Here is a 24,731-nt window from a genome sequence, read left to right on the forward strand (position 1 = left end):
ACAGTGTCTATATAAAATATACTTCACTGCTGAAAATTAAAGTGCATGGAGAACGGTGCAATTTATATCATAAAAAAAACAAAGTAGATGTTCACCTCGGAACCAACAGGTTGCTTGACCTTATTCATCGTGCATAAAGTCAGTAGCGGTGCGTGGCCAAAATCACAGTGGAAGCCAGGAAAAAAGTAGAACAAAACTGTTTTGTGAATCATTTGAGGTCAGAATATGGTGTAACTGTAGACACACCTTAATTGATTTGATCTCCACCCTAAACGAATCTCGTGCTTTGAGTTCAATGTCAGAATACATGTAGAGAAAAGTTCGTTAAAAAAGAGAATTACGTTCCATTTACACACGCTTAACTCTTGATAGGAAATCCCTCCTTTATGATCTACGGAGGTCAAATAAAATGTCAACACTCTTTTATTTAAATTAATGCTTTATTGAAATCCAAACATAAAAACAAATGTTTTTTCAGCCAACATTCGCTTATCTGATCCCTTTAATGTCTACAACTAGACTCACGGCCTAAATAAAGCAATTACATAGTCATTCTTTCATCCCGTTGCAAAAATGTACATTTGACCCAAACATGTATTTGCAGCTCTACACAAGTTACAGAATGCCTTTCTCTTTGCCATGTCATAACCAGAGACAATACAAACCTACTGTATTTAAAACGGCGTTTACTCAGGCAAGGCCAATTCTGATCTTTTGTCGCTAATTAGTCTTTTGACCAATCAGATCAGATCTTTTAACAATAATTGTCCAAAACATCAGAATTAGGCTGCCTGTGTGGGCCGGTCTGCCAACACAGATTAAAGACCAGTCCTGGACTAAAAAGTATTCTCAATGGAGATTCTCTGGGTCTGGGAAACCAGTATCGGTACTATTATCTTCTGTTCTCGTCTACAACGGTTCTGTACTCGGTCATATATTTAGTTTCATGTAGACCCCAGGAAGAGTAGCTGCTGCATGCGCAACAACTAAATGGGCATCCTAATGAAATCTAAACTTTAGGATTCTCGAGAGAGAGAGAGAGAGAGAGAGAGAGAGAAACTATAACAGGCAGGTTTAATAAATCAAAACGATTTACAGATGGCACTTAAATACAAAAATGACTCTTCTACTCCACCCAAGAGAAGAATCTAAAATGCGTCACCCAAGTAGGACTACTAAAAATGAACAGATTTTTTTTATTTTTTTAAGTAAATTACTTAAGTAGGATAAAGGCAAAATGAACATCCAATCCCATGGATAGAAAGACTAAAAATCAGGCAAAAAAAAAAAAAAAATGTAGGTACTTCATGTTGAAAAAAAAACAAAAAGTGGCGGTGCTACCAAACCAACGGCTGCTGTTGAAGGTTGTGGCAGGATAACGGTGACAGCTAGTTGATCATCCGCGTTAAAAAGGCTGGATTAGTCCACACTGGCTAAAACAGGAAGTGTTGGTGATCATAACAGTGACGTTAGTCAGGGTCTGTGGGAGTGTATGCACGAGACAAGTGTGTACATATATATATACACATATACACACACACACACGGTGGGGAATTAGTTCTGTGACATGGGGACAATTCTTCATATAATAACGTCAGAATGTCTGGACTGAATTTCAAAGTAAATCATCTCAGATGTGGCACATCAGCAGTGAGCCAACTCAGAGTGATAAAACCCCTCCTCTTTTAAACCCTTTTCTACAACTTAAAAAACAAAATCCCCAAAAGAAAGAACCCTTTCTACCAACAAAGTAATAGGAGTGAAAGAATAAGGCCAAAAGACAATTTCTACATTCGCCAGGTAGCTATACAGCAAAGCATTGCTTCACATTCTGTTCAGTGTAGAAAATAAACTGAAGTAAAATGCCCAGCAGGGTAGAAAACAGAGATCGTTGTTGTATTCATAGTGTTTGTTTATTTTAGACATATATTCCCTCTCCTCTTTTGGACATTTTTTTTTGCACTCGTGTTTCCTCGAGACTCTCCATCCTCCTTACCTACTGATAAATGCCGACTTGCAGTATTGTTTACAATATATCTATTCATATATAACTTTTATCTATATGTAAAGTTATGTAAAAGCAGTGTAAAATAGTTATAAATACAAAATGGTTTAACATTTTTTTTTATTTTTTTTTTACAAGCGGTGGTGATTTGATGTTGTGTAACCGGTTGTCCTTTGCGGTCGACTGAGATGAGATATGCATATGTTTTTAGTAGGCGAGGAGGCTGAGGAAGATTCTAGATCGACCCTTAAGCCCATAACTCCCGAGGTACTTGTGTAGAGATGAAGTTGACTAGATCGGTGAGGACAAATCTGGCAACAACTCAGATCGGTTTAAACAATATGGTGAGTGGCTCCACCTTCTCATAGGATACATGGAATTGTTGCCGTATTGCTTACACCTATCCAGTCCTAATCAGATCTCCACAAGGGCCTAGGAGCCAAGGGCCCATTTAGGACTGGGCTATAGGTAACTGAGGAGGGAGGCAGTAGTGAGTAATGGCATATGGTGTGGAGGGTGATGTCACAGGTCAAGGGTCACTCAGCGATGATGTCGTCACAGTCCCGGTGATAAGCGCGGAAGGAGGAGCTTCAGAAGGGTGCGTTGTCCTGAACGGGGTTAGTTTCGGTCGGGGACTGGACAGCTTCTCCGTTACGTCTGGGTCCAACCACCATGTACTGAAGGATATGAGAGAGAATTATTATTATTTAGTTTTTAAATGGTCTGGTATCAATGTGATGGTAAATCTTCCCAGAAGTCATTTCATTCAAAAGGAGCTGTGTGCGAGAGATTAACCCAGTATTTTCAAGTTAATTCATACTGATCATGCATCTGTTAATTAAGAAGTTTCACACTTAAAAAAAAATGCCTGGGCTGCAGCACCAGTAAAACATAAAACCCTCACTCTGAGGGTGACACCAAGCTAGAATACAATCTAACAATAACCCAAACAAGCCCGTTAGTAAATACTAGGTACAACTCTTATCAACTTTCCCCAGGCCACATTTTGTTTACCTGTGCTGCAGCGAAGGGACACAAAATCAGCCCAACTGTGAACAGAATAGATGGTCAATCTTCAGGGAGACAGTCATTTAAAAGAAATAGATGTTTGAGAGACAGTTCAGAATAATCCAATATCATTTTTTATTTTTTTAAATGGGATACTTAACCAATAAGGCTCGAGGGGGTGTGGTATATGACCAATATACCACGGCTAAGGGTTGTTCTTAGGCACGATGCAACACGGAGTGCCTGGATACAGCCTTTAGCCGTATATTGGTCATATACCAAACCCCCAGAGGTTCCTTATTACTATTATAAACTGGTTACCGATGTAATTAGAGGAGTAAAAATAAAATGTGTCATACCAATGGTTTATGGTCTGATATACCATGGCTTTCAGCCAAAAATGAGCATTCAGGTCTCGAACCACCCAGTGTATAGAAGCATTTATAACCGTCAACTCATTTGTAGGGTACACTTGTTGGCAGCAAGGCAAAAATATGCAGTTAGTGCACAATGCAGATAATTCTTATAATTTTTTTTTTTAAATGTACAAACTAGAAAAATATACTTTTCCATTTGACTTGGCTTGTTGGTACATTTCAGTTCAAAATAGAGTTGTGTTAAGTCAGCGTCTACTAGAATAGAGGTTCTCAAAGTTGGGTTCAGGGATCCGCGACCAGACGGCAAAACACATACATATATTTTTATGTTGTGATATAATAACAGATTAAACTCATTTTTGGACAAAGGATCTGTGGAAAATGTTTAGAGGGTGAAATGTAGTATTATTCATCCACAGCGTCTTGACCCACAGATGCACAACATGGGTGGCTCGCAGGGGATATTGGTCTTGTATTTGCCGGAATGTTGGTTTTTGAACATAAATGCACGAATTCAAAGACGCGAGACTGGTTCTTTAGCGACATACATGTTTTAAACCTCCCATTTTGGGCTGGATGTGTCTGTGTAATTTATACATGCATAATCTATGAGCAGAATTACTGTTTTACTTCAATTAGCCACAAAAATCACTAGTTTGAAAGTGACTGTTTTCTTGAAGGTGTGCCCCAGCCAATGAGCTTCGGCCCAGGGTCATCGAATGAGGTTGCAGGGCGGGCCCCAACGGCTCAGTGGCCACAGCAGAGAGAGGAGAAGCGTAGGACGCAAGTCAGGGGACGACTTTTGTTTCGTGACTAAACTTTTAGTTACTTTCTGAACTACTGGCTAAAAAGTATACAGAAGTAACAAAATCTATTAAGCTTAAAAACTGCAAATGACACCGACAAAAACGTATAGAATTACAAGAAATAAGCTTTAAAAAGAACAGCAACATTCTCTGATGCCAAGATGAAACCTTTAAAATGTTATTTCCCAGTCAGGCCCTGCACTGCAGAAGTCATAGTAAAAATGTGTTTATATATATATATATTTTTTTTTTTAAATCACTCTAAATTAAGTTGTGTTCTGATATGAGGGGTCCCTGACGCAGTACACAGTCATCATCTGCCCCATGAACCACTTGTCAGCTCACCTTGATGTTCCCAACTTTGTCCTCGAACGACTTGAAGGTCGGAGAGTTTCTGCAAAACAGATATTGCAAAACATTCAAGCAAATAAAATTTAGAATACTAAAGATGCTCAACCACCAGATTCCTTAAATCCAGGGTTAAACTGACGGAGATGACATCTTTACACATCTGGTCATATGCTCGTCTTAAGAGAGTTGCTTTAAAAAAAAAAAAAATGGAGTCAACTCTGTATTGTGTGAGACTATGATTCTGATTACCAGCAATCTCCAATTACAAAAGCAGAATTATTTTATTTTAAAAACACCACCATCACAAACAAGACCACACAACTGTTAATCTAAAAATGCTAATTTCTTTAAAGTGATCAATAAAATAGTAAACTATAATTTCTATTAAAAAAAAAAGGAAAGAGAAAAAGAAAAAGTCTGAGAGCCAATTTACCTCATCGTTGGCATACTTATCGATTGGCGGATGGAGTAGTTGCTACTTTGTAAGCATTAAAGGGAAGGAGACAAGGAAGTGTGAGTGTTAGGAGCCAAGCAGAGAGAGGACTCTAGAACCCCAAAAGCTTGTTTTAGCATTGGGTAGCGCCATTGATGACTTTCACCATTTTGAAGTAGTCATCTAGGGTTAATGATCACATGATGCCAACTAGGTCGTCAGGAGGGATCAGACAACATTTCATAATTGCAGGTGGCAGTAAACCACCAGCCTTGGCTTCATACCTGTTCAAACACCCTCCAGGTGGCAGTATGCACCCTTTGAGCTTGTTTACCAACTCAGAGATCGTAGAAGTAAATGGACTACTTCAAAATGGAGATGTCCTCAATGTCACTGTCCCCATGCTCTCAGATGCCCTAATGGAGACAGATACAATGTTGCTTCTTCTAACTATCTTTAAAAGGGACAGAAAGATTCAAGAGCAGACAACGAACCCAGTTAAAGAATGTCTGCAGACAAAGTCTGTGCAAGTTGAGGAGACTGGTGACCACTTCAGTCAAACAAATCAGATTAACAGGCATACTCATATACAGGGAAACTGATCAATAGGATATTCATGATCATAACAGCAAGAGGGATGACAAATTAGCATTCAATAAAAGTTCAAATGAATTAACTCCTGCAGCAGATCAGTATACAGACTAGCAGTATTTACTGTACAGATCTGCTATAGAAGTCGATCAAGTAGCTTAATTGGGATGTTTCGGCTCCCAGCAGCAGCAGAGTACTCTTACCCAAAGGAGTTTGAGAAAGGCAGCGCTCTGTAGACCAATCGCAGCAATTAAAAAACAAAAACAGGAAACACGAAAACAGGGTGAGGAACAAGCAGTGGTGGGTCGAGCAGAGTTAGCCTATGGTTGGGGCATAGATAAGCTACTGTAGGGCAGGGTTGCAGAGGAAGTGTCCTAGATGGCATGGCACACTATTTAGGGCATCACTTTTGACCATAGGGTTCAGGTCTAAAGTAGTGCACTATATAGGGAATAGGGTCCCATAGGACTCTGGTCTAAAGTAGTGCACTAGATAGGAGAAAAAGGGAGCCATTTGGGACAACCATATGTTGACATGATTTTAAGGGACAAAGAATTTTACGCAGGTCAGCCATGGTGGCTACATGTGTTAGATGGCATCGAACAGGGACACATGTCATGAAGCCCCACTGTAGGGGGTGTTAGACGGCTCGAACCGGGGGGGGGGGGCGGGGTAACGGAGCTGGGAAACCACGGCTCGAACCGGGGGGGGGGGGGGGGGGGGGTAACGGAGCTGGGAAACCACGGCTCGAACCGGGGGCGCAACGGAGCTGGGAAACCACGGCTCGAACAGGGGAGGATGCCAACACGCACACTGAAGTAGACTTAAAATGTTAATGAACAAGCATATTCCCAGGTCCCTTAGATAGTAGAGTTAGTATGTAATTAGGAGGGTGATTAAAGTGTAGGTGATGAATGGACAGATGGGCTTATTTAACATATGTATAACATGAATGACAGCGTTGCTTTGAACCATAAAGGCATCTTCAACATAGCTGTACAAAAGTATGGTCCACATGCCATCACCACAGCTAGTATCTCCACTGAACACAAATATAAACTCAACATGTGAAAGTGTTGGTCCCATGTTTCATGAGCTGAAATAAAGAGCCCAGACAAGTTCTAGTCACACAAAAAGCTTCTCAAATTTTTGATCCACAAATTTGTTTACATGAGCATTTCTCCTTTGCCAAGATTAATCTATCCACCTGACAGGTGTGGCATATCAAGAAGCTGATTAAACAGCATGATCTTTACACTTTACCTTGTGCTGGGGACAATAAAAGGCCACTCTAAAATGTGCCGTTTTGTCACAACACAATGCCACAGATGTCTCAAGTTTTGAAGGAGCGTGAAATTGGCATACTGACTGCAGTAATATCCACCGAGCTGTTGCCAGAGAATTGAATGTTAATTTCTCTACCATAAGCCAACGTCGTTTTAGAGAATTTGGCAGTACGTCTAACCGGCCGCAACCACATGTATGGCGTCATGTGGGCGAGCAGTTTGCTGATTTCAACGTTGTGAACAAAGGGCCCCGTGGTGGTGGTGGGGTTATGGTATGGGCAGGCATAAGCTACAGACAACGAACACAATTGCATTTTATCAAAGGAAATTTGAATGCACAGAGTTACCGTGAAGAGATCCTGAGGCCCATTGTGGTGCCATTCTTCCACCACCATCATCTCATGTTTCAGCATGATAATGCACAGCCCCATGTCACATGGATCTGGACACAATTACTGGAAGCTGAAAATGTCCCCGTTCTTCCATGGTCTGCGTACTCACCAGACATGTCACCCATTGAGCATGTTTGGGATGCTCTGGATCAACGTGTACGACAGCGTTCCAGTTCCCGCCAATATCCAGCAACTTAGCCATCGAAGAGTGGAACATTCCACAGTCTACAATCAACAGCCTGATCAACTCTATGTGAAGGAGATGTTTCGCGCTGCATGACGCAAATGGTGGCAACACCAGATACTGACTGTTGTTCTGATCCACTCCCTTACCTTTAAGGTATCTGTGGCATCAACCCTCTTCCTGGATAACTACTGGGTAGTACATAGGTATTTGCTCCAGTCCTGCTGTAATTCCCGATTCAGCTAATCAAGCTCCTGAGGTACAGCTGATTAGTAGATTTGCTACAGCCCTAGAGGGTTGGTCTATATAGATACTACAATTAACATACCCAAGTCACTGTTCTGTAACAGTGAAAACATTTGTTATCCGAGGGGCTTTAAAAAATAAATAATAATAATAATAATAATAATAATTAAATAAATAAAATCTAGTCATTCTATTTCTATGGTTTTCCACCCCTGTTCTACAGGAAGGGCCGGCGGCAGCCATTTTGTGTCTTGGTCTGTACCTCATGTCTCCCAGTTTCCTGCTGAGGACAGTGCCCATGGTGGAGAAGGCAGCGGTGGTCTTCTGTCCAGCCACAGACAGGGTCTCAGAAGTCTTCTTATACCTGTAAGGGGAGAGAAGAAAATAAGGGAGGGAGAGAGAGAGATGGGAGTAGAGGGAAGATGGTAGACGGAGAGGGAGAGAGAGAGATGGGAGTAGAGGGAAGATGGTAGACCGAGAGGGGGCGAGAGAGATGGGAGTAGAGGGAAGATGGTAGACCGAGAGGGGGCGAGAGAGATGGGAGTAGAGGGAAGATGGTAGACCGAGAGGGGGCGAGAGAGATGGGAGTAGAGGGAAGATGGTAGACCGAGAGGGGGCGAGAGAGATGGGAGTAGAGGGAAGATGGTAGACCGAGAGGGGGCGAGAGAGATGGGAGTAGAGGGAAGATGGTAGACCGAGAGGGGGCGAGAGAGATGGGAGTAGAGGGAAGATGGTAGACCGAGAGGGGGCGAGAGAGATGGGAGTAGAGGGAAGATGGTAGACCGAGAGTGAGGGAGAGAGATGGGAGTAGAGGGAAGATGGTAGACCGAGAGGGGGCGAGAGAGATGGGAGTAGAGGGAAGATGGTAGACCGAGAGAGAGAGAGAGATGGGAGTAGAGGGAAGATGGTAGACGGAGAGGGAGAGAGAGAGAGAGAGAGAGATGGGAGTAGAGGGAAGATGGTAGACGGAGAGAGGGCGAGAGAATCTCCTTAGAACATGACTGAAAACCAGCCTCACTTGGTTTAGAACAGATTAAGCAGGAAGTCAGCCACTAAGGAGTTAAATCACAGACAAAAACAGTAGCCCAATTCTGATAAGTTTCCACTAATTGGTCTTTGAACCGATCAGCTCCTTTGACAAATTGGACAAAACATCCGAATTGGGCCTTTGACTGTCTAATGAACAGCCATATAGGAGAAATACTGCAGAAATACAGAGGAAACAAGTGAAGAGAAAAATAGCACACAGCAACAGCTTTTATCCAATACGTGAACAATGTCTCTACCAAGAACATTAAATTGAGCATTAGGTCTCCGCTCAATGGTTTGATTGAAAATTATATTAAAAATGGCTTCATTGACAGCCAGTAAGTTATAAGGGACAAAGACTTCTCTACTTTATGTCTACATTACACTACCACCGCCCCCAGTGGGAGTTCAGTAGGGCGAGACGGACCCCCGCCCCCAGTGGGAGTTCAGTAGGGCGAGACGGACCCCCGCCCCCAGTGGGAGTTCAGTAGGGCGAGACGGACCCCCGCCCCCAGTGGGAGTTCAGTAGGGCGAGACGGACCCCCGCCCCCAGTGGGAGTTCAGTAGGGCGAGACGGACCCCCGCCCCCAGTGGGAGTTCAGTAGGGCGAGACGGACCCCCGCCCCCAGTGGGAGTTCAGTAGGGCGAGACGGACCCCCGCCCCCAGTGGGAGTTCAGTAGGGCGAGACGGACCCCCGCCCCCAGTGGGAGTTCAGTAGGGCGAGACGGACCCCCGCCCCCAGTGGGAGTTCAGTAGGGCGAGACGGACCCCCGCCCCCAGTGGGAGTTCAGTAGGGCGAGACGGACCCCCGCCCCCAGTGGGAGTTCAGTAGGGCGAGACGGACCCCCGCCCCCAGTGGGAGTTCAGTAGGGCGAGACGGACCCCCGCCCCCAGTGGGAGTTCAGTAGGGCGAGACGGACCCCCGCCCCCAGTGGGAGTTCAGTAGGGCGAGACGGACCCCCGCCCCCAGTGGGAGTTCAGTAGGGCGAGACGGACCCCCGCCCCCAGTGGGAGTTCAGTAGGGCGAGACGGACCCCCGCCCCCAGTGGGAGTTCAGTAGGGCGAGACGGACCCCCGCCCCCAGTGGGAGTTCAGTAGGGCGAGACGGACCCCCGCCCCCAGTGGGAGTTCAGTAGGGCGAGACGGACCCCCGCCCCCAGTGGGAGTTCAGTAGGGCGAGACGGACCCCCGCCCCCAGTGGGAGTTCAGTAGGGCGAGACGGACCCCCGCCCCCAGTGGGAGTTCAGTAGGGCGAGACGGACCCCCGCCCCCAGTGGGAGTTCAGTAGGGCGAGACGGACCCCCGCCCCCAGTGGGAGTTCAGTAGGGCGAGACGGACCCCCGCCCCCAGTGGGAGTTCAGTAGGGCGAGACGGACCCCCGCCCCCAGTGGGAGTTCAGTAGGGCGAGACGGACCCCCGCCCCCATATACAGTATTTTTAAGTTCAACTGGATCAATTGCACAACGCAGCAGCCTAAAACAAATCTCGAAACTCAAATTTTTTATTTTATTTAAAAAAAATTGTACTATAAATTGAAAACAGTTGAAAAACAGAAGTAAAATAGTCTTTACATTAAACGATCTCGGTCTCCTTAACAAACCTCAATGTGACCAACCTAAATCAGGAATCTACCCTGACAAGACTGTGCTGAGGGGAGGACGGCTCGTAGTAATGGCTGGAATAGAATGGTATTAAAACCATGGAAACCACGTGTTCCATTCTACACACATTCCTGCACAATGCCCATAATATTGTACAATCCCATCGTATACAGGTATCCCTCAATGCATGGCTGTTAGGCCTATACAGGGGTGGTACTCCACCCACAGACAGACGACTGAGCAGAGGTGGCGATTTGTCTCTAGCGTGGCATCAATAGCTACGTCACCCTGATAGCGCAAGCGTCGCTTACTAGACAGCCATTCAGTACACAAGTCTATAGGGTCTAAGTCCTCATCCTTAAAGATAGATTTCTATTCAGACTGACCAATACACAAAAAAAAATGGTATTGATAACTATTTGATAATAGTGAAAACACAGTTGGGGAAACTATGCAGCTAGTGGACAATGAGTGAATTAATGAATGATTGACCTGCTTTACAAGGTGTAACAGAGTGTCTGCAGGAGATGAGATGACTAAGAAGAAGGCCGGTCCGGTACACCCAGCCAGACCGGTACACCCAGCCAGACCGGGCCGGTCCGGTACACCCAGCCAGACCGGGCCGGTCCGGTACACCCAGCCAGACCGGGCCGGTCCGGTACACCCAGCCAGACCGGGCCGGTCCGGTACACCCAGCCAGACCGGGCCGGTCCGGTACACCCAGCCAGACCGGGCCGGTCCGGTACACCCAGCCAGACCGGGCCGGTCCGGTACACCCAGCCAGACCGGGCCGGTCCGGTACACCCAGCCAGACCGGGCCGGTCCGGTACACCCAGCCAGACCGGGCCGGTCCGGTACACCCAGCCAGACCGGGCCGGTCCGGTACACCCAGCCAGACCGGGCCGGTCCGGTACACCCAGCCAGACCGGGCCGGTCCGGTACACCCAGCCAGACCGGGCCGGTCCGGTACACCCAGCCAGACCGGGCCGGTCCGGTACACCCAGCCAGACCGGGCCGGTCCGGTACACCCAGCCAGACCGGGCCTTCAGGAGGACAAAAAAAAAAAAAGCCTAAACTTCAGTCCTCAAGTCACCAACAACTTATGTTGTTGCCCCACACAAGCTATAATAATAATAAATGTAGGCATGTGCAAGGCTAAGCCAAAAATGTGACTTTTTGGGGGGGGGGGCTCCAGGGCTGTAGTTGAGGAACAGGGCCTAAAGAACCAATACAGAGAGAAGCTACCATCAAACCCCTCACCATCCACCACACACCACCAGCCAAACAGAACAGAAGCATGGTCAGACAGAACAACTCCTCCCTCCAAGCACCAAGCAAATGGCATGAAGACAGAAGCCCCTTTACCCCTTTCTTGAAACCAACAAATAAACAAAAAAAGTAATGTATATATAGACTCACGCTTCAGATTGGGCAATGCCATCCAAAGTTTCAGACGCTGTCAGATATCTACGGACACACAGTACGACATTGAACATTTTAACCCCCAAAAATATATACTTTTTACATGGAAGGAAAGGGCAGGTTAGAGACTTGACGTTTATATGAAATTAGACTTCACACACACACACAAATTCAAAATCTTGATCACTGCGTCGGGACAACAGTGACACAATATTTTTTTTTAAATATATTTATTAAAAATAAGTCTTTGGAAAATTTCAGACGTGACAAATGACCAATTCCACAGAATTTCTAGGGCTTCAAGTACATAACTGGGGTTTTGCACTAAACTAGTGTATGTTTAGGTATTACAACTCCCTTAGTAACCCACTAAGAGTATCCAGCATCAGAATATTTGATAAGTCATTCAGTTCGCACTATAACCAAACAGTGCCTGAAACAAAAACATGGTATTAGTGGCATCCTGCAGATCCTGTTTTGTCGGAATGGAAAGGAGGATGTGGCTACGTTTCTGCTGACTAGAAAGGAAACCGGGAAAGCAATACATACCATAGCTGCAGTCTTGCTAAAAAAAAATAATAGGCTAAATGAACACTTTACCCTCTTCTATATCGGTAAATACTGATACATATCTACATATATGTATAAAAGCTTTGGTAAAAAAAGTGCTTCGACAGAAACTCAGCCTAAAAACACCAAACAATTCCTATTTAGAAGCACAGTGGCTCGGAAAAGCTCCCTAGAAAAAAAGGCAGGAAACTAGGAAGAAACAGGATATGAGAGGTGGCCAGTCCTCTTCTGGCTGTGCTGGGGTGGAGATTATAGCAGAACATGGTCATTAAAGCCAGATTGTTCATAGATGACCAACAGGGTCAAATAATAATAATAATAATCACAGTGGTTGTAGAGGGTGCAAAAGGTCAGCGCCTCAGGAGTAAAATGTCAGTTGGCTTTTCAAAATGTGTCTGGTCACAATGCAATCTCACAGGTGCACACACAGCCAACTAGCTCTCTCGATTGGTGTTTCTCTCTCTCTCTCTAGCATTCCATTCCTCACCCACACAATCCTGTTAAGAGTAAAACTATTTGTGTGTGTATGTATACTGAAAGAACAGTGCAAGATAGCTCACAAATAAGCCACTTACCAAGCCTGTTAATATTGGCCTACAGCCATTCAGATTTTTTGTTTGTTGCTGTAGCAACGGTGGTGGCGTGAGAAGGTTAGTTTTACTACCTTTCACATAGATGTAGGATATAAATACTGTAGCATGGAAGAGTTTCCCTAGCTTTAAGCACAACTAACAACAGAAGTGTAAAAACAAATATTGGTTGTTGGTTCAGACGATGTCACCTTAACACTGAGAAGCCTCGGCAAGGAAGTTCCCCGCTTTATAGTAAGGAACTGATAGACGACTGACAGACGTCAATGTGATGGTGAGTCATTGCTAGCTAGCTAGCGATAAAAAAAAAAAGGATCATTTTGAGATGGGCCGACAGCTTTAGCTCCCGGATGGCTCATTGAGACTCCTTACCGGTGTGGGATTATCCAAACGTTTGACTGCCGACACGCTGTTCAGAAATCTCTAAGTAGTGTCGGCAGGAGATCTCGTGTTCACACAGCAATGACCTTGAAGCCGTCAGCCTCGTTAAAAATACCCCAAAACAGAAGAATGCCGTATCTTCATTTGGTAATACCGGTCCATGCATTGCTTATGGTCTAGATTGTAGCTTATAAAAAATTAAAAAATGCCAATGTAGCGAGTTCAATTCCCGGGACCACCCAGATGTAAGTTGTAAGCGCGAATAAATATTCCACACAGAGTGAGTCCATGCATCTTATGTGACTTGTTAAGCACATTTTTAAAAACTCCTGAAAGTATTTAGGCTTGACATAAGTGGTTTAACTTACTGACTCAGGACATAAAAACAATTCCTACCCTATGACATTACCACGACACTGGGAAAAAAAAAGAAAATGAAACTACATCTTTCTGTGACGTTAAAACCCTCTATATATTATTAAATAAAAGGCCTTTATAAAAACAGATGGTCTCACAGGGAATGGGAGTTTTCACCACGTAGCAGGCAGAGGAACATGCTCCCTACGGACAAAGACAGGTGTTATAACATAATGGTGAGATACAGCAGCCATGTTATTAAAGTTCTGAGCAGAGAGGGGGGGGGGGGGGGGGAGCGCAAACACACTAGTTGCAGGCGACAGGTGGCGATCGATTTGAGCAGTAAAAACAGGAGAGACTCACAACTCTGAACCGGTAACTTTCTCATTCCACTCGCCAAGTTTCTCAGTGGTTCTGACATAGCTAGAAGACAGAGACTGGGGTCAGAGATGTACAGCTCAGCGGTGTGCCCACGGTTAGCCGTCTGTCTGGTCGCCCGTTTCATGCTATATAGGGTAGATCCAGAACCGTAAAACGGGCTCAGATATTTTCTATTCACCATGTCATTTACAGAACGGTTCCAGAACGATAACCAGGCTTAGCACAGCACAGCCCTACAGTAAGAGTCAAGCATTTGTAAGAGGCTTAGGTTGATATGATATCTGAGAAGGGAACGATCCAGTAGCTACTACCACAGATAGAATAATGAGCCAGATGTTTCACCAGATGTATAAAATGTGAAGCATCCACTACCAAATATGGTGACGAGAGGAAGCCCAGTGGCCGGCAGTGGGAGGAGACGGATTTGGGCCAACATTCTGCCAATTTTCTCAATGATTAAACATTGGACCGCAATACAGTTTTCAGTTCTCAAAACTAAAATCTGGTATGAAAAAAATCTGGTATGAACACAGTGGACTTGACCCTTTTCCAAAGTATAAAATGTTGTTGTTGTTTTACGGGTGCAAGGGCAAATAGAGTTACTGCACCTGTGCACTTCAGAGTAGGCGTTCCCTAAAGGAAGTATATTTACAAATACATGATACAACGCGTCAAAATGATCTCGGTAACTCATGCTTGGCTCTGCCCACTAGGACTCATTTTCTCCCATTGAAAAAAATGACAGGATGTGGTTTTATCTTCGGTCATTAAAAAATTTATTACAATGACTCACAGAAACTTTAAAACATTATAAGATGTTTCACCCTTCTAGTTTGACTTAGTGTTTATTTAACCAAGGATTTTAACATAATTGTTTTTTAAATTCTACTTACGCATTGGAGGTCTGGACATCCTGCCACCCCTTGGTGAGGTTCTGTTTGAGCTCGTTGAGGGGGCTCAGCCCCAGCTTCCTCTTTAGCTCAGCAGAATGCTTCTCTTTGGCCAGGAGCACCTGTCTCAGGGTGTTGATCTCCTCCTCCACCTGACAGCAACACACAGGAGAGGTCAGAGGTCAAGTCCAGGCTCCTTTCTCCAGTGTGGGTTAACTGAAGAGACCTTCTTTGGGTGAATAGTCCTAAAGCATGCAAACTACATTGAACCAAAATATAAAAACACAACAATTTAAGATTTTACTGAGTTAGTTCACATAAGGACGTCAGTCAATTGAAATAAATAAATTAGGCCCTAATCTATGGATTTCACATGAATAGATATACAGACAAGCATATGTTGGTCACAGATACCTTAAAAAACAAAGGTTGGACGTGGATCAGAAAACCAGTCCGTATCTGGTGTGACCTCCATTTGCCTCATGCAGCACAACACATCTCCTTCACATAGAGTGGGTCAGGCTGTTGATTGTAGACTGTGGAACGTTGTCCCACTCCTCTCCAATGGCTGTGTGAAGTTGGTGGATATTGGCGGGAACTGGAACACACTGTTCGACTTACACGTCGATCCAGAGCATCCCAAACATGCTCAATAGGTGACATGTCTGGTGAGTATGCAGGCCATGGAAAAACTGGGACTTTTTCAGCATCCAGGAATTGTGTACCGATCCTTCCGACATGGGGCAGTGCATTATCTTGCTGAAACATGAGGTGATGTGGCGGATGAATGGCCCGACAATGGGCCTCAGGATCTCTTCATGGTATCTCTGTGCATTCAAATTGCCATCAATAAAATGCAAGTGTGTTCATTGTCTGTAGCTTATGCCTGCCCGTACCATAACCCCACCACGGGGCACTCTGTTCACAACGTTAACATCAGAAAACCGCTCACCCACACGATGCCACACTTGTTTTGCCCACTATGACTCATTTGTTCCCATTGGAAAGGACAGGCTGTGGTCTATTTTAGTTATAAAGATCTTTGGTGCACCTGTGTAATGATCATGCCGTTTAATCAGCTTCTTGATATGCCACTTCCTGTCAGGTGGGTGGATTATCTTGGCAAAGGAGAAATGCTCACTAACAGGGATGTAAACAAATTTGTGCACCACATTTTAGAGAAATCTGTTTTTTTGTGCGTATAGAACATTTCTGTGATCTTTTATTTCAGCTCATGAAACATGGGACCAACACTTTACATGTTAATTTTGTTCAGTGTCCCCATTGTCTGAAACGGAGTTCCTCAAATGTTTGTTGAATGGATTATTAGTAAACCAAACAGACAGGACGACAGGGCCTACATTGGTGAGTTCAGACCAACAGACAGGACGACAGACGAAGACACAGGAACCTAGCTTGGCTGGTTGAGAGTGGAGCTCCTCGGCCTCTTCCTCCGTGAGCCCAGGGGGCAGCGTGTTGATGGCTACTACGCCCATGGCTACCTCTAACCTTAACCCCAACAGACAGGACAACAGGGCCTACCTTGGCTAGATCAGAGTAGAGCTCCTCGGCCTCTTCCTCCATGAGCCCAGGGGGCAGCGTGTTGATGGCTACTACACCCATGGCTACCTCTAACCTTAACCCCAACAGACAGGACAACAGGGCCTACCTTGGCTAGATCAGAGTAGAGCTCCTCTGCCTCTTCCTCCGTGAGCCCTGGGGGCAGCGTGTTGGCAGCTGCTACTCCCATGGCTCCCCCCTCCGTTAGAGAGTCTACTCCTCCTGCGGGGCCAAGGCCCTTGTTGGGGGAGTTCAGGTTGATGTCTGGTTTGAGAGAGAGAGAGAGAGAGAGTGTGAGTGGGGGCATGCTGAGATGAGAGTAGGAGGCCTTGAATTTAAATTGTTAATGTCATCAACAGTAAAGGGAACTAGACATCTGCATCTTTCACCCACTGTCTTTAGTCACACCTAGCTAGGTTTCCATGGTGACAGAAATGCATATGAATATCCTAAAATAAAATAAGCGCATTTTCCCCATCAGAGATGTTTCCATCAATTTGACTTGTTGCAGATCAAAAGGGTGTGTGTTGATGACGTATCGCACATAAAAACTATTTGGGCGGTTGAATAAAATACACAAAAGTCAAATGGGATTCCATCGCCTTGTCCCAACCGATGTTGCGTTATATAGCGAATGTGGCCACTCTAGTCTTGGCACTTTGGCTCTAGTCAACAGCTCGCAGATAATTAACTTTTAAAAAACTCATTAAAAAAAACTAGGCACGTCAGTTAAGAATGACGGCCCCCGAATGACGGCCTACGGCCAAACACAGACAACACTGGGTCAAATTGTGCGCCGCCCTATGGGACTCCCAATCACGGCCAGATGTGATACAGCCTGGATTCGAACCAGGGACTGTAGTGACGCCTCTTACACCGAGATGCAGCGCCATAGACCGCTGCTCCACTCAGGAGCACGAGTGACAGGTAGACAACCTATAATGAACGTAATGATATTAATGGCTTGATGTATTTTTGTGTGTCAAACATCAATCATCTCCAGAATATTATTAAGACTGTCATAATTTAGTGGAAAGGAGCAGGGTAGCCTAGTGGTTAGAGCGGAGGGGCGGCAGGGTAGCCTAGTGGTTAGAGCGGAGGGGCGGCAGGGTAGCCTAGTGGTTAGAGCGGAGGGGCGGCAGGGTAGCCTAGTGGTTAGAGCGGAGGGGCGGCAGGGTAGCCTAGTGGTTAGAGCGGAGGGGCGGCAGGGTAGCCTAGTGGTTAGAGCGGAGGGGCGGCAGGGTAGCCTAGTGGTTAGAGCGGAGGGGCGGCAGGGTAGCCTAGTGGTTAGAGCGGAGGGGCGGCAGGGTAGCCTAGTGGTTAGAGCGGAGGGGCGGCAGGGTAGCCTAGTGGTTAGAGCGGAGGGGCGGCAGGGTAGCCTAGTGGTTAGAGCGGAGGGGCGGCAGGGTAGCCTAGTGGTTAGAGCGGAGGGGCGGCAGGGTAGCCTAGTGGTTAGAGCGGAGGGGCGGCAGGGTAGCCTAGTGGTTAGAGCGGAGGGGCGGCAGGGTAGCCTAGTGGTTAGAGCGGAGGGGCGGCAGGGTAGCCTAGTGGTTAGAGCGGAGGGGCGGCAGGGTAGCCTAGTGGTTAGAGCGGAGGGGCGGCAGGGTAGCCTAGTGGTTAGAGCGGAGGGGCGGCAGGGTAGCCTAGTGGTTAGAGCGGAGGGGCGGCAGGGTAGCCTAGTGGTTAGAGCGGAGGGGCGGCAGGGTAGCCTAGTGGTTAGAGCGGAGGGGCGGCAGGGTAGCCTAGTGGTTAGAGCGGAGGGGCGGCAGGGTAGCCTAGTGGTTAGAGCGGAGGGGCGGCAGGGTAGCCTAGTGGTTAGAGCGGAGGAGCGGCAGGGTAGCCTAGTGGTTAGAGCGTTGGACTAGTAACCGGAAGGTTGCAAGTTCAAACCCCCGAGCTGACAAGGTACAAATCTGTCGTTCTGCCCCTGAACAGGCAGTTAACCCACTGTTCCTAGATTGTCATTGAAAATAAGAATTTGTTCTTAACTGACTTGCCTAGTTAAATAAAAAGGTATCATCCTCCTGTATGTGGGAGAACAGGGCCTTCATTCAGAAAATATTCACACCAAGACTTTTCCCAGTGTGTTACAAAGTGGGAGTAAACTGGATATAAATTGCCATTTGTTTGTTTGTGTGTGTGTGTGTGTGTGTGTGTGTAATCTACACAAAATACTCTAAAAACATGTCCAAGAGGAAGTGATGCAGTAATGTCCAAGAGGAAGTGATGCAGTAATGTCCAAGAGGAAGTGATGCAGTAATGTCCAAGAGGAAGTGATGCAGTAATGTCCAAGAGGAAGTGATGCAGTAATGTCCAAGAGGAAGTGATGCAGTAATGTCCAAGAGGAAGTGATGCAGTAATGTCCAAGAGGAAGTGATGCAGTAATGTCCAAGAGGAAGTGATGCAGTGTGTTGTGTAATGTGTTGGATTTGCCCCAAACATAACACTGTATTCAGAACAAACAATTCACCGTTTTTTTGTTGTTGCAGTTTTACTTTAGGATGCATGTGTCCTGTCCGATCTTGACTGAGGGACATTAGAGATAATTAAATGTATGTGTTGTGGTACAGAGATGAGCTGGTCATTCAACCCAATTTCTGCACACAGATAGTTCATGCAACTTATTAAGCACATTTTTACCCCTGAACTGATTTAGGCTTAACATAACAAAAAAGGGGTAGAATACTTGACTTAAAAGACATTTCAGCTTTTCATTTAGAAATTTGTACAAAAGTCTGAAACACAATTCCTCTTTGACATTATGGGGTTAATAGGTGACATAAAATAGATTTCTAAATTTAGGCTAACAACAAGATGTGGAAACGTCAAGAGGTGTAAAATTCGCTCCGAAGGCACCATCATCACATGACCTCCCAAGTGTACATCCGTGTGATGGTTATTATATCAATATTTGCGCCTCCATTTCTTGCGTAATACATTTGACAGAATAAACGATCCCACCTTGCCTAAGGCATTCTGTTAATTGACATTTTGAAAGTTCACAGACAAATTTGCTGTTTCTATCAGGCCTGTCGTGGCTTAATCCGGCTTATTTTTTTTATCCGGTTTAGTCTAATAAAATAAAAGGTTGTGTGGAAACGGGTTACAGACAGAGACAGAGAGAGAGAGACAGACAGAGACAGACAGACAGACAGAGACGGGCAGCTACAGAGAGAGAGAGACGGGCAGCAGCTACAGAGAGAGAGAGAGAGAGACAGACAGACAGAGACAGACAGAGACGGGCAGCTACAGAGAGAGAGAGAGAGAGACGGGCAGCTACAGAAATGGATAAGGAGATTGAAACTGCGACACGATGTAAGGAAAGTGCTTAGTGCCGTCAAACGCAGAAGACTCCCGGAGGAGAGCGGGGCTATTTACAGAGTTAAGCCTAAACATTCTTCTAATAGGAAAGAGCCCACCACGGAAGCAGCAGCCTTTTAAAAATGTCCATTAGTTCACTCCATCCTCTTGAGTAGACTGGGCTACGCTGGTGTCCCAAATGGCACCCTATATAGTGCACTACTTTTGACATGGCTGCACTACATAGGGAATAGGGTGCAATTTAGGACACTATGGAAACACTTTTTTTTGTTACATGAGTCCATTTGTTTTATTTCGTAGTTTATGTTAGTCTTCATTATTATTTTACAACGTAGAAAATTGTTCAACAAAAACCCTGGAACGAGAACGTGTCCAAACATTTAACTGGTACGGGATATACAAGTGCATTCAGGAAGTACTCAGACCCCCTGACTTTCACATTTTGTTACGTTACAGCCTTTCCTAAAAAAAATGGATTACACAACAACAAAATCGTCAATCTACACACAATGCACCATAATGGCAAGCCGAAAATGTGTCTAGAAATTTTAGCGCATGTATTAAAAATGAAAAAACAGAAATGCCTTATTCACATAAATATTCAGACCCTTCGCTATGAGACTCGTAATTGAGCTCAGGTGCATTCTGTTCCCATTGATCATCCTTGAGATGTTTCTACAACTTGATCGGAGACTACCTGTGGGATATTCAATTGATTGGACATGATTTGGAAAGGCAAACACCTGTCTATACAATGTCTCAGTTGACAGTGCATGTCAGAGCGAAAACCAAGCCATGAGGCCGAAGGAATTGTCCGTCGAGCTCCGAGACAGGATTGTGTCGAGGCAACAGATCTGGTGAAGGGTACCAAAACATGTCTGCAACATTGAAGGACACCAAGAACACAGTGGCCTCCATTCTTAAATGGAAGACGTTTGGAACAACCAAGATTCTCCCTAGAGCTGGCCAAACTAAGCGATCAAGGACGAAGAGCCTTGGTCAGGGAGGTGACCAAGAACCCGATAGTCACTGACTGAGCTCCAGAGTTCTTCAGGGAATGGTTGTTCTTCTACAAGTTTCTCCCATCTCTACAGCACTCCACCAATCAGGCCTTTATGGTAGAGTGGCCAGACAGAACCCACTCCTCAGTAAAAAAAAAAAGAGCACATGACAGCCTGCTTGGAGTTGACCAAAATGAACCTAAACAAGATTCTCTGATCTGATTAATAACAAGATTGAAATCTTTGGCCTGAATGACAAGTGCCACGTCTGCAGGAAACCTGTTGTGGGGGGGGGGGGTTGTTATTTCAGCAGGATTTTGTGTGTGCAAAAAAATTAAAATCAATAAACCCATTTTTGCTTTATCATTATGGGATGTTGCGTGTAGATTATTATAATATATATATATTTTTTTACATCTAATCTATTTTAGAATAAGGCTGTAACGTAACAAAATCTAGAAATAAAATCAAGGGGTCTGAATACACTGTATATATAATAAATTACATTTAGGTACAATTTTATAAAATGCCGTTCGACATGGTGGAATCTTTTTGTGTCTGTAAAATGTATAATGCGACAAATGGCGACAGGAAACGTCTTTATGTGCAAATATTAATATAATAACCATATAAAAGTCAACTTAAGTCACACGATGATACTTTGTGTGGTCCTCCCACTACAACTCAGGAAACCATGCAGTTTATTAGGCTACAGATTAAGTCATGATACACTTTCACCACCCTGTGAAGTTTATGGTGAGGAGTTTGATGCGGCTTTGCTAATAAATATGGGGTGTTGTTCTGGTGACTTGATCGATGTAGACTAGCCTACCCGTACTCTGCCAGCTGTTGGCTAGAGAACACGTGCCAAGACCAGAGTAAACACATTTGCTATTTAAAATGCAACAGTTGTGTGACAAAGCTATCAGTAGAGTTGAAAACGCGATGGAAACACATTGTACAGAAGAAAAAATCTAAAAGGTCATTGTGTGCACGACATCTGCACACAGATTTTTATCCACAACAAGTCTGTTTGGTGGAAACACACCACTGTTGGGAAAATGAGCATATTTTCTTATTTTTTTCTCCACTTCAGACAAGATAGATTTTTTTACTCAGTGCTAGAGGCGTCACTACAGACCCTGGTTCGATCGTGGGCTGTATTATACAAGGAATCACAAAATTATTCACCAAAGAGAATCAGACAAATTTAGGCTTTTGGCTTCTTCGCATATTCAAGCCAGTGTCAAAATACAACACTGCCCCTTTAAGGCTCTCCTGGAGGATGATTGGCCACCCTTGGTAGCCTATGAAATATTGCAACATTACAATGATACCCAAATGTGTAAATGTCCTTATAAAATAACTGCCTCTGGGGCTCAAATTAAGGGCCCCCCATCGTCCTTGGGTCTACGAGTTCGAAAAAGACTCTGGGATGACATATCCAAAATTCATACACCCACCGCACAGAATTTAAATGTTAAAATTGAGCAATGAGACCGATGCAACAGGCTCAGACCGTTTAGAATGTTAATATGTTCATTTCTTCATATTACAAGATCAACAGTAAGCACGTCGCTGTAGGCTACACACCGTTCTCAAAATGTGCACGGTTTCATGTGACGATTATGAAAATATCCGGTAGAAGTTAAGTTTACACCCCTTCGTCTTGAGTTGGTCAACAGCACTACTCCTAGTAGGAGTGGGAACATTAAAGCGGTCCTTTTCATTCAATGAGAGACGACTAGTTTTCATGCACATTTTGTCACTTGTGAAATATTGCACCAAACATCTTAGTGAGATGTAAAATCGCGCGATTAAGATCTCTTCGGAAAAACGTCAGAATTAATGACCGCTTTCTTGATTTGTATTGGATTAATTCGGGCTATGTTGAGGAATCGTTTCTGGCCAGGTTGCTGCTACCGTAGGGAGACAGTCATATTGCCGCTGTTTTAATTTAAATGTAAGGTCTTTAAAGAGTTTGCCCGCACAGCCGGCATCTTCGCCTAGCTTTTGCTAGGAGCAAACTAGCTGAGCGAACGCTCAACTCTTATACCAATGCAGAGTTCAGTATGGATAACTGGGTGCGCGATTTGCTAGAAACAATACTTGTAAAAATAAAAAGATGATTATGAAAACGCTTACATGTGCCTTTTTGTCCTGGACAACTTGTCCTTTTGCTCAAAAAAACTAATTTTAATTAAAAAAATAACGTATAGAATACAACCGCCAAATCCCCCATTTCTATTACTCGGTCTGAACCTACGGATGCCATGAGGGAAATGCATCTAAACTAACATTATGTAACGTTAGCTAATCAAACAATTCGATAGCTAGGCTAAATTGAAGAAACTTGGGCGATTGTTGCGTCTCGCCATAGAGAGACGGCATTTAACAAAATTACACTGATTGACCCAAGGCGGGTGCTATAATAATTTAATTAAATTTGTTAGTCAGACCAGAGAGGAAGATGCAAAGCGAGAAGGATAACTTGGCCCAAAATATGTCTTCTCCAGCAGGTGGCGTATAGAGTGTATATGCTACTGGTACACACAGGCTAACTGGCTTCCATTTTTTTTGAAGACATTTATTTTCCATTAGAGAAGACACTTGAGTATCTCTGGTCAACATAATAGATCTGTAGTCACACAACTGAAAGTGTCACACGCTATAACTCAATGGCCCAATGGGGGGCGCTACATCTTTCGTGGGGTATGACATGTTCACTGTTGTTGCCTTGTTGGTCATTGGGAACATAGCCAAGGTGTGTCACTCAATTGAACCAGATCAGCTGGCAAGCTAACAAACTAGTTAACCAACCATCCTGGCTGCGTTCTTGTCTAGCCATTTACGTTTTAACTATCACGCAAAATAGCCTTTGTTTACAAAAAAAAAAAAAGATACGAGCGATTTAAAAAAGCTAATTGAATAATCGCATAACTATAAAAACATTAAAAGGAGATCATTGATAAGGGACTAAACTAATATGATTAACAAAGATATTTAAATCACAGTAACTCGATCTCTGCCCTCCGTTCCCCTTCCTATGACATTTCCAGAAGAACGGCTGTTGCTGCCGTCGGGCCCCACCAAGTTGCATTCATATCCAATGCACAATCATGAACAAGAATTCGTAATAACTTCCCCCTAAATCAACGGCCAGCTGGCAAATATGTCTTAAATTCAACAACAATAGTGTCAGTAATGTACGTTACCTTGACCAACGGGGTCCATGGCGTCGAATGAGCGGAGTGTTTGAGCCTTAAAGGGAGAACGACGTTAGCTAGTAAATGGAAAAGGGTGGTGGCTAACTAGCTAGCAGTGCCGTCCACTCAATCAAACGAAACCTGTGGCGTGACAGTTACTCAACAATAACAACCTCATTCGTCGAGGAACACAGATACGAACAGGTAGTACTCGCTCCAATAATAAAGCCACCTCAGCTCGATGATGAACTCTCAGGTTGCGCCTTTTCCGGCGTCTGTGGATGACGTTGTTCAAGGCGTCACCTTGCCCCGCTCGTCATACGGACGTAACGTCATAAACCCCGCCCATTTATACAATTTATTTTTTGTTAAAATTTGATTTTAAACATAACCATAACTTTAATCACACTGCTAACATTATGCCAAAACTTAAACCTACAATGAAGGCCAAATAGCTTATTTTTTTGTTTTAATGATTATTTTCGAGATAAATTTGACTTTGTGGCTGTGGTAACTAGTGCAACCCCCTTTTTTCCCACCTTCTTTTTATCCTAATCAAATGTTTTATTGGTCGCATGCGCATACTTACCAGATGTTATTGCGGGTGTAGCGACATGCTTGTGTTCTGAGCTCCAACAGTGCAGTAATATCTAACAATTTACAACAATACACACAACTCTAAAAGTAAAATAATGGAATTAAGAAATGTATAAATATTAGGACCAGCAATGTCAGAGTCCAG

The 24,731-nt window shown here is 44.5% G+C and overlaps 1 protein-coding gene across 15 annotated transcripts; it reads right to left on the minus strand.

Moving 5' to 3' along the window:
• Positions 1-419: 419 nt before the first annotated feature.
• Positions 420-24,289, minus strand: LOC109881848 (tumor protein D54). 15 transcript variants are annotated; one of them, XM_031794823.1, is made up of 11 exons: positions 23,999-24,287; positions 16,571-16,725; positions 14,905-15,053; positions 13,994-14,053; positions 11,730-11,777; positions 7,942-8,043; positions 5,775-5,801; positions 4,981-5,022; positions 4,542-4,590; positions 3,020-3,054; positions 420-2,682 (listed from the first exon to the last, which is right to left on the minus strand). In XM_031794823.1, exons 1-10 carry the CDS (start codon positions 24,015-24,017, stop codon positions 3,046-3,048), a joined length of 660 nt encoding a protein of 219 aa, XP_031650683.1. In that variant the 5' UTR covers positions 24,018-24,287; the 3' UTR covers positions 420-2,682; positions 3,020-3,045. The 15 variants fall into 15 exon arrangements, 14 of the variants coding, with proteins under 14 accessions (XP_031650683.1, XP_031650682.1, XP_031650685.1 ...); XM_031794822.1 differs by having other exon boundaries at positions 4,981-5,025; XM_031794825.1 differs by lacking the exon at positions 11,730-11,777 and having other exon boundaries at positions 23,999-24,288.
• Positions 24,290-24,731: the final 442 nt, after the last annotated feature.

This window comes from Oncorhynchus kisutch, linkage group LG17, assembly GCF_002021735.2.
Source record: "Oncorhynchus kisutch isolate 150728-3 linkage group LG17, Okis_V2, whole genome shotgun sequence".
Classification (NCBI taxonomy): domain Eukaryota; kingdom Metazoa; phylum Chordata; class Actinopteri; order Salmoniformes; family Salmonidae; genus Oncorhynchus; species Oncorhynchus kisutch.

Bases quoted from the DNA above. Each gene is read 5' to 3' on its own strand.
- LOC109881848 (XM_031794822.1), bottom strand. The intron at 8,044-11,729 runs GTGAGTCTATAT...CTCCCCTTACAG, and splicing joins GGCATTGCCCAATCTGAAGC to GTATAAGAAGACTTCTGAGA. The intron at 5,802-7,941 runs GTACAGACCAAG...ATTGGTCTACAG, and splicing joins AGGAAACTGGGAGACATGAG to AGCGCTGCCTTTCTCAAACT.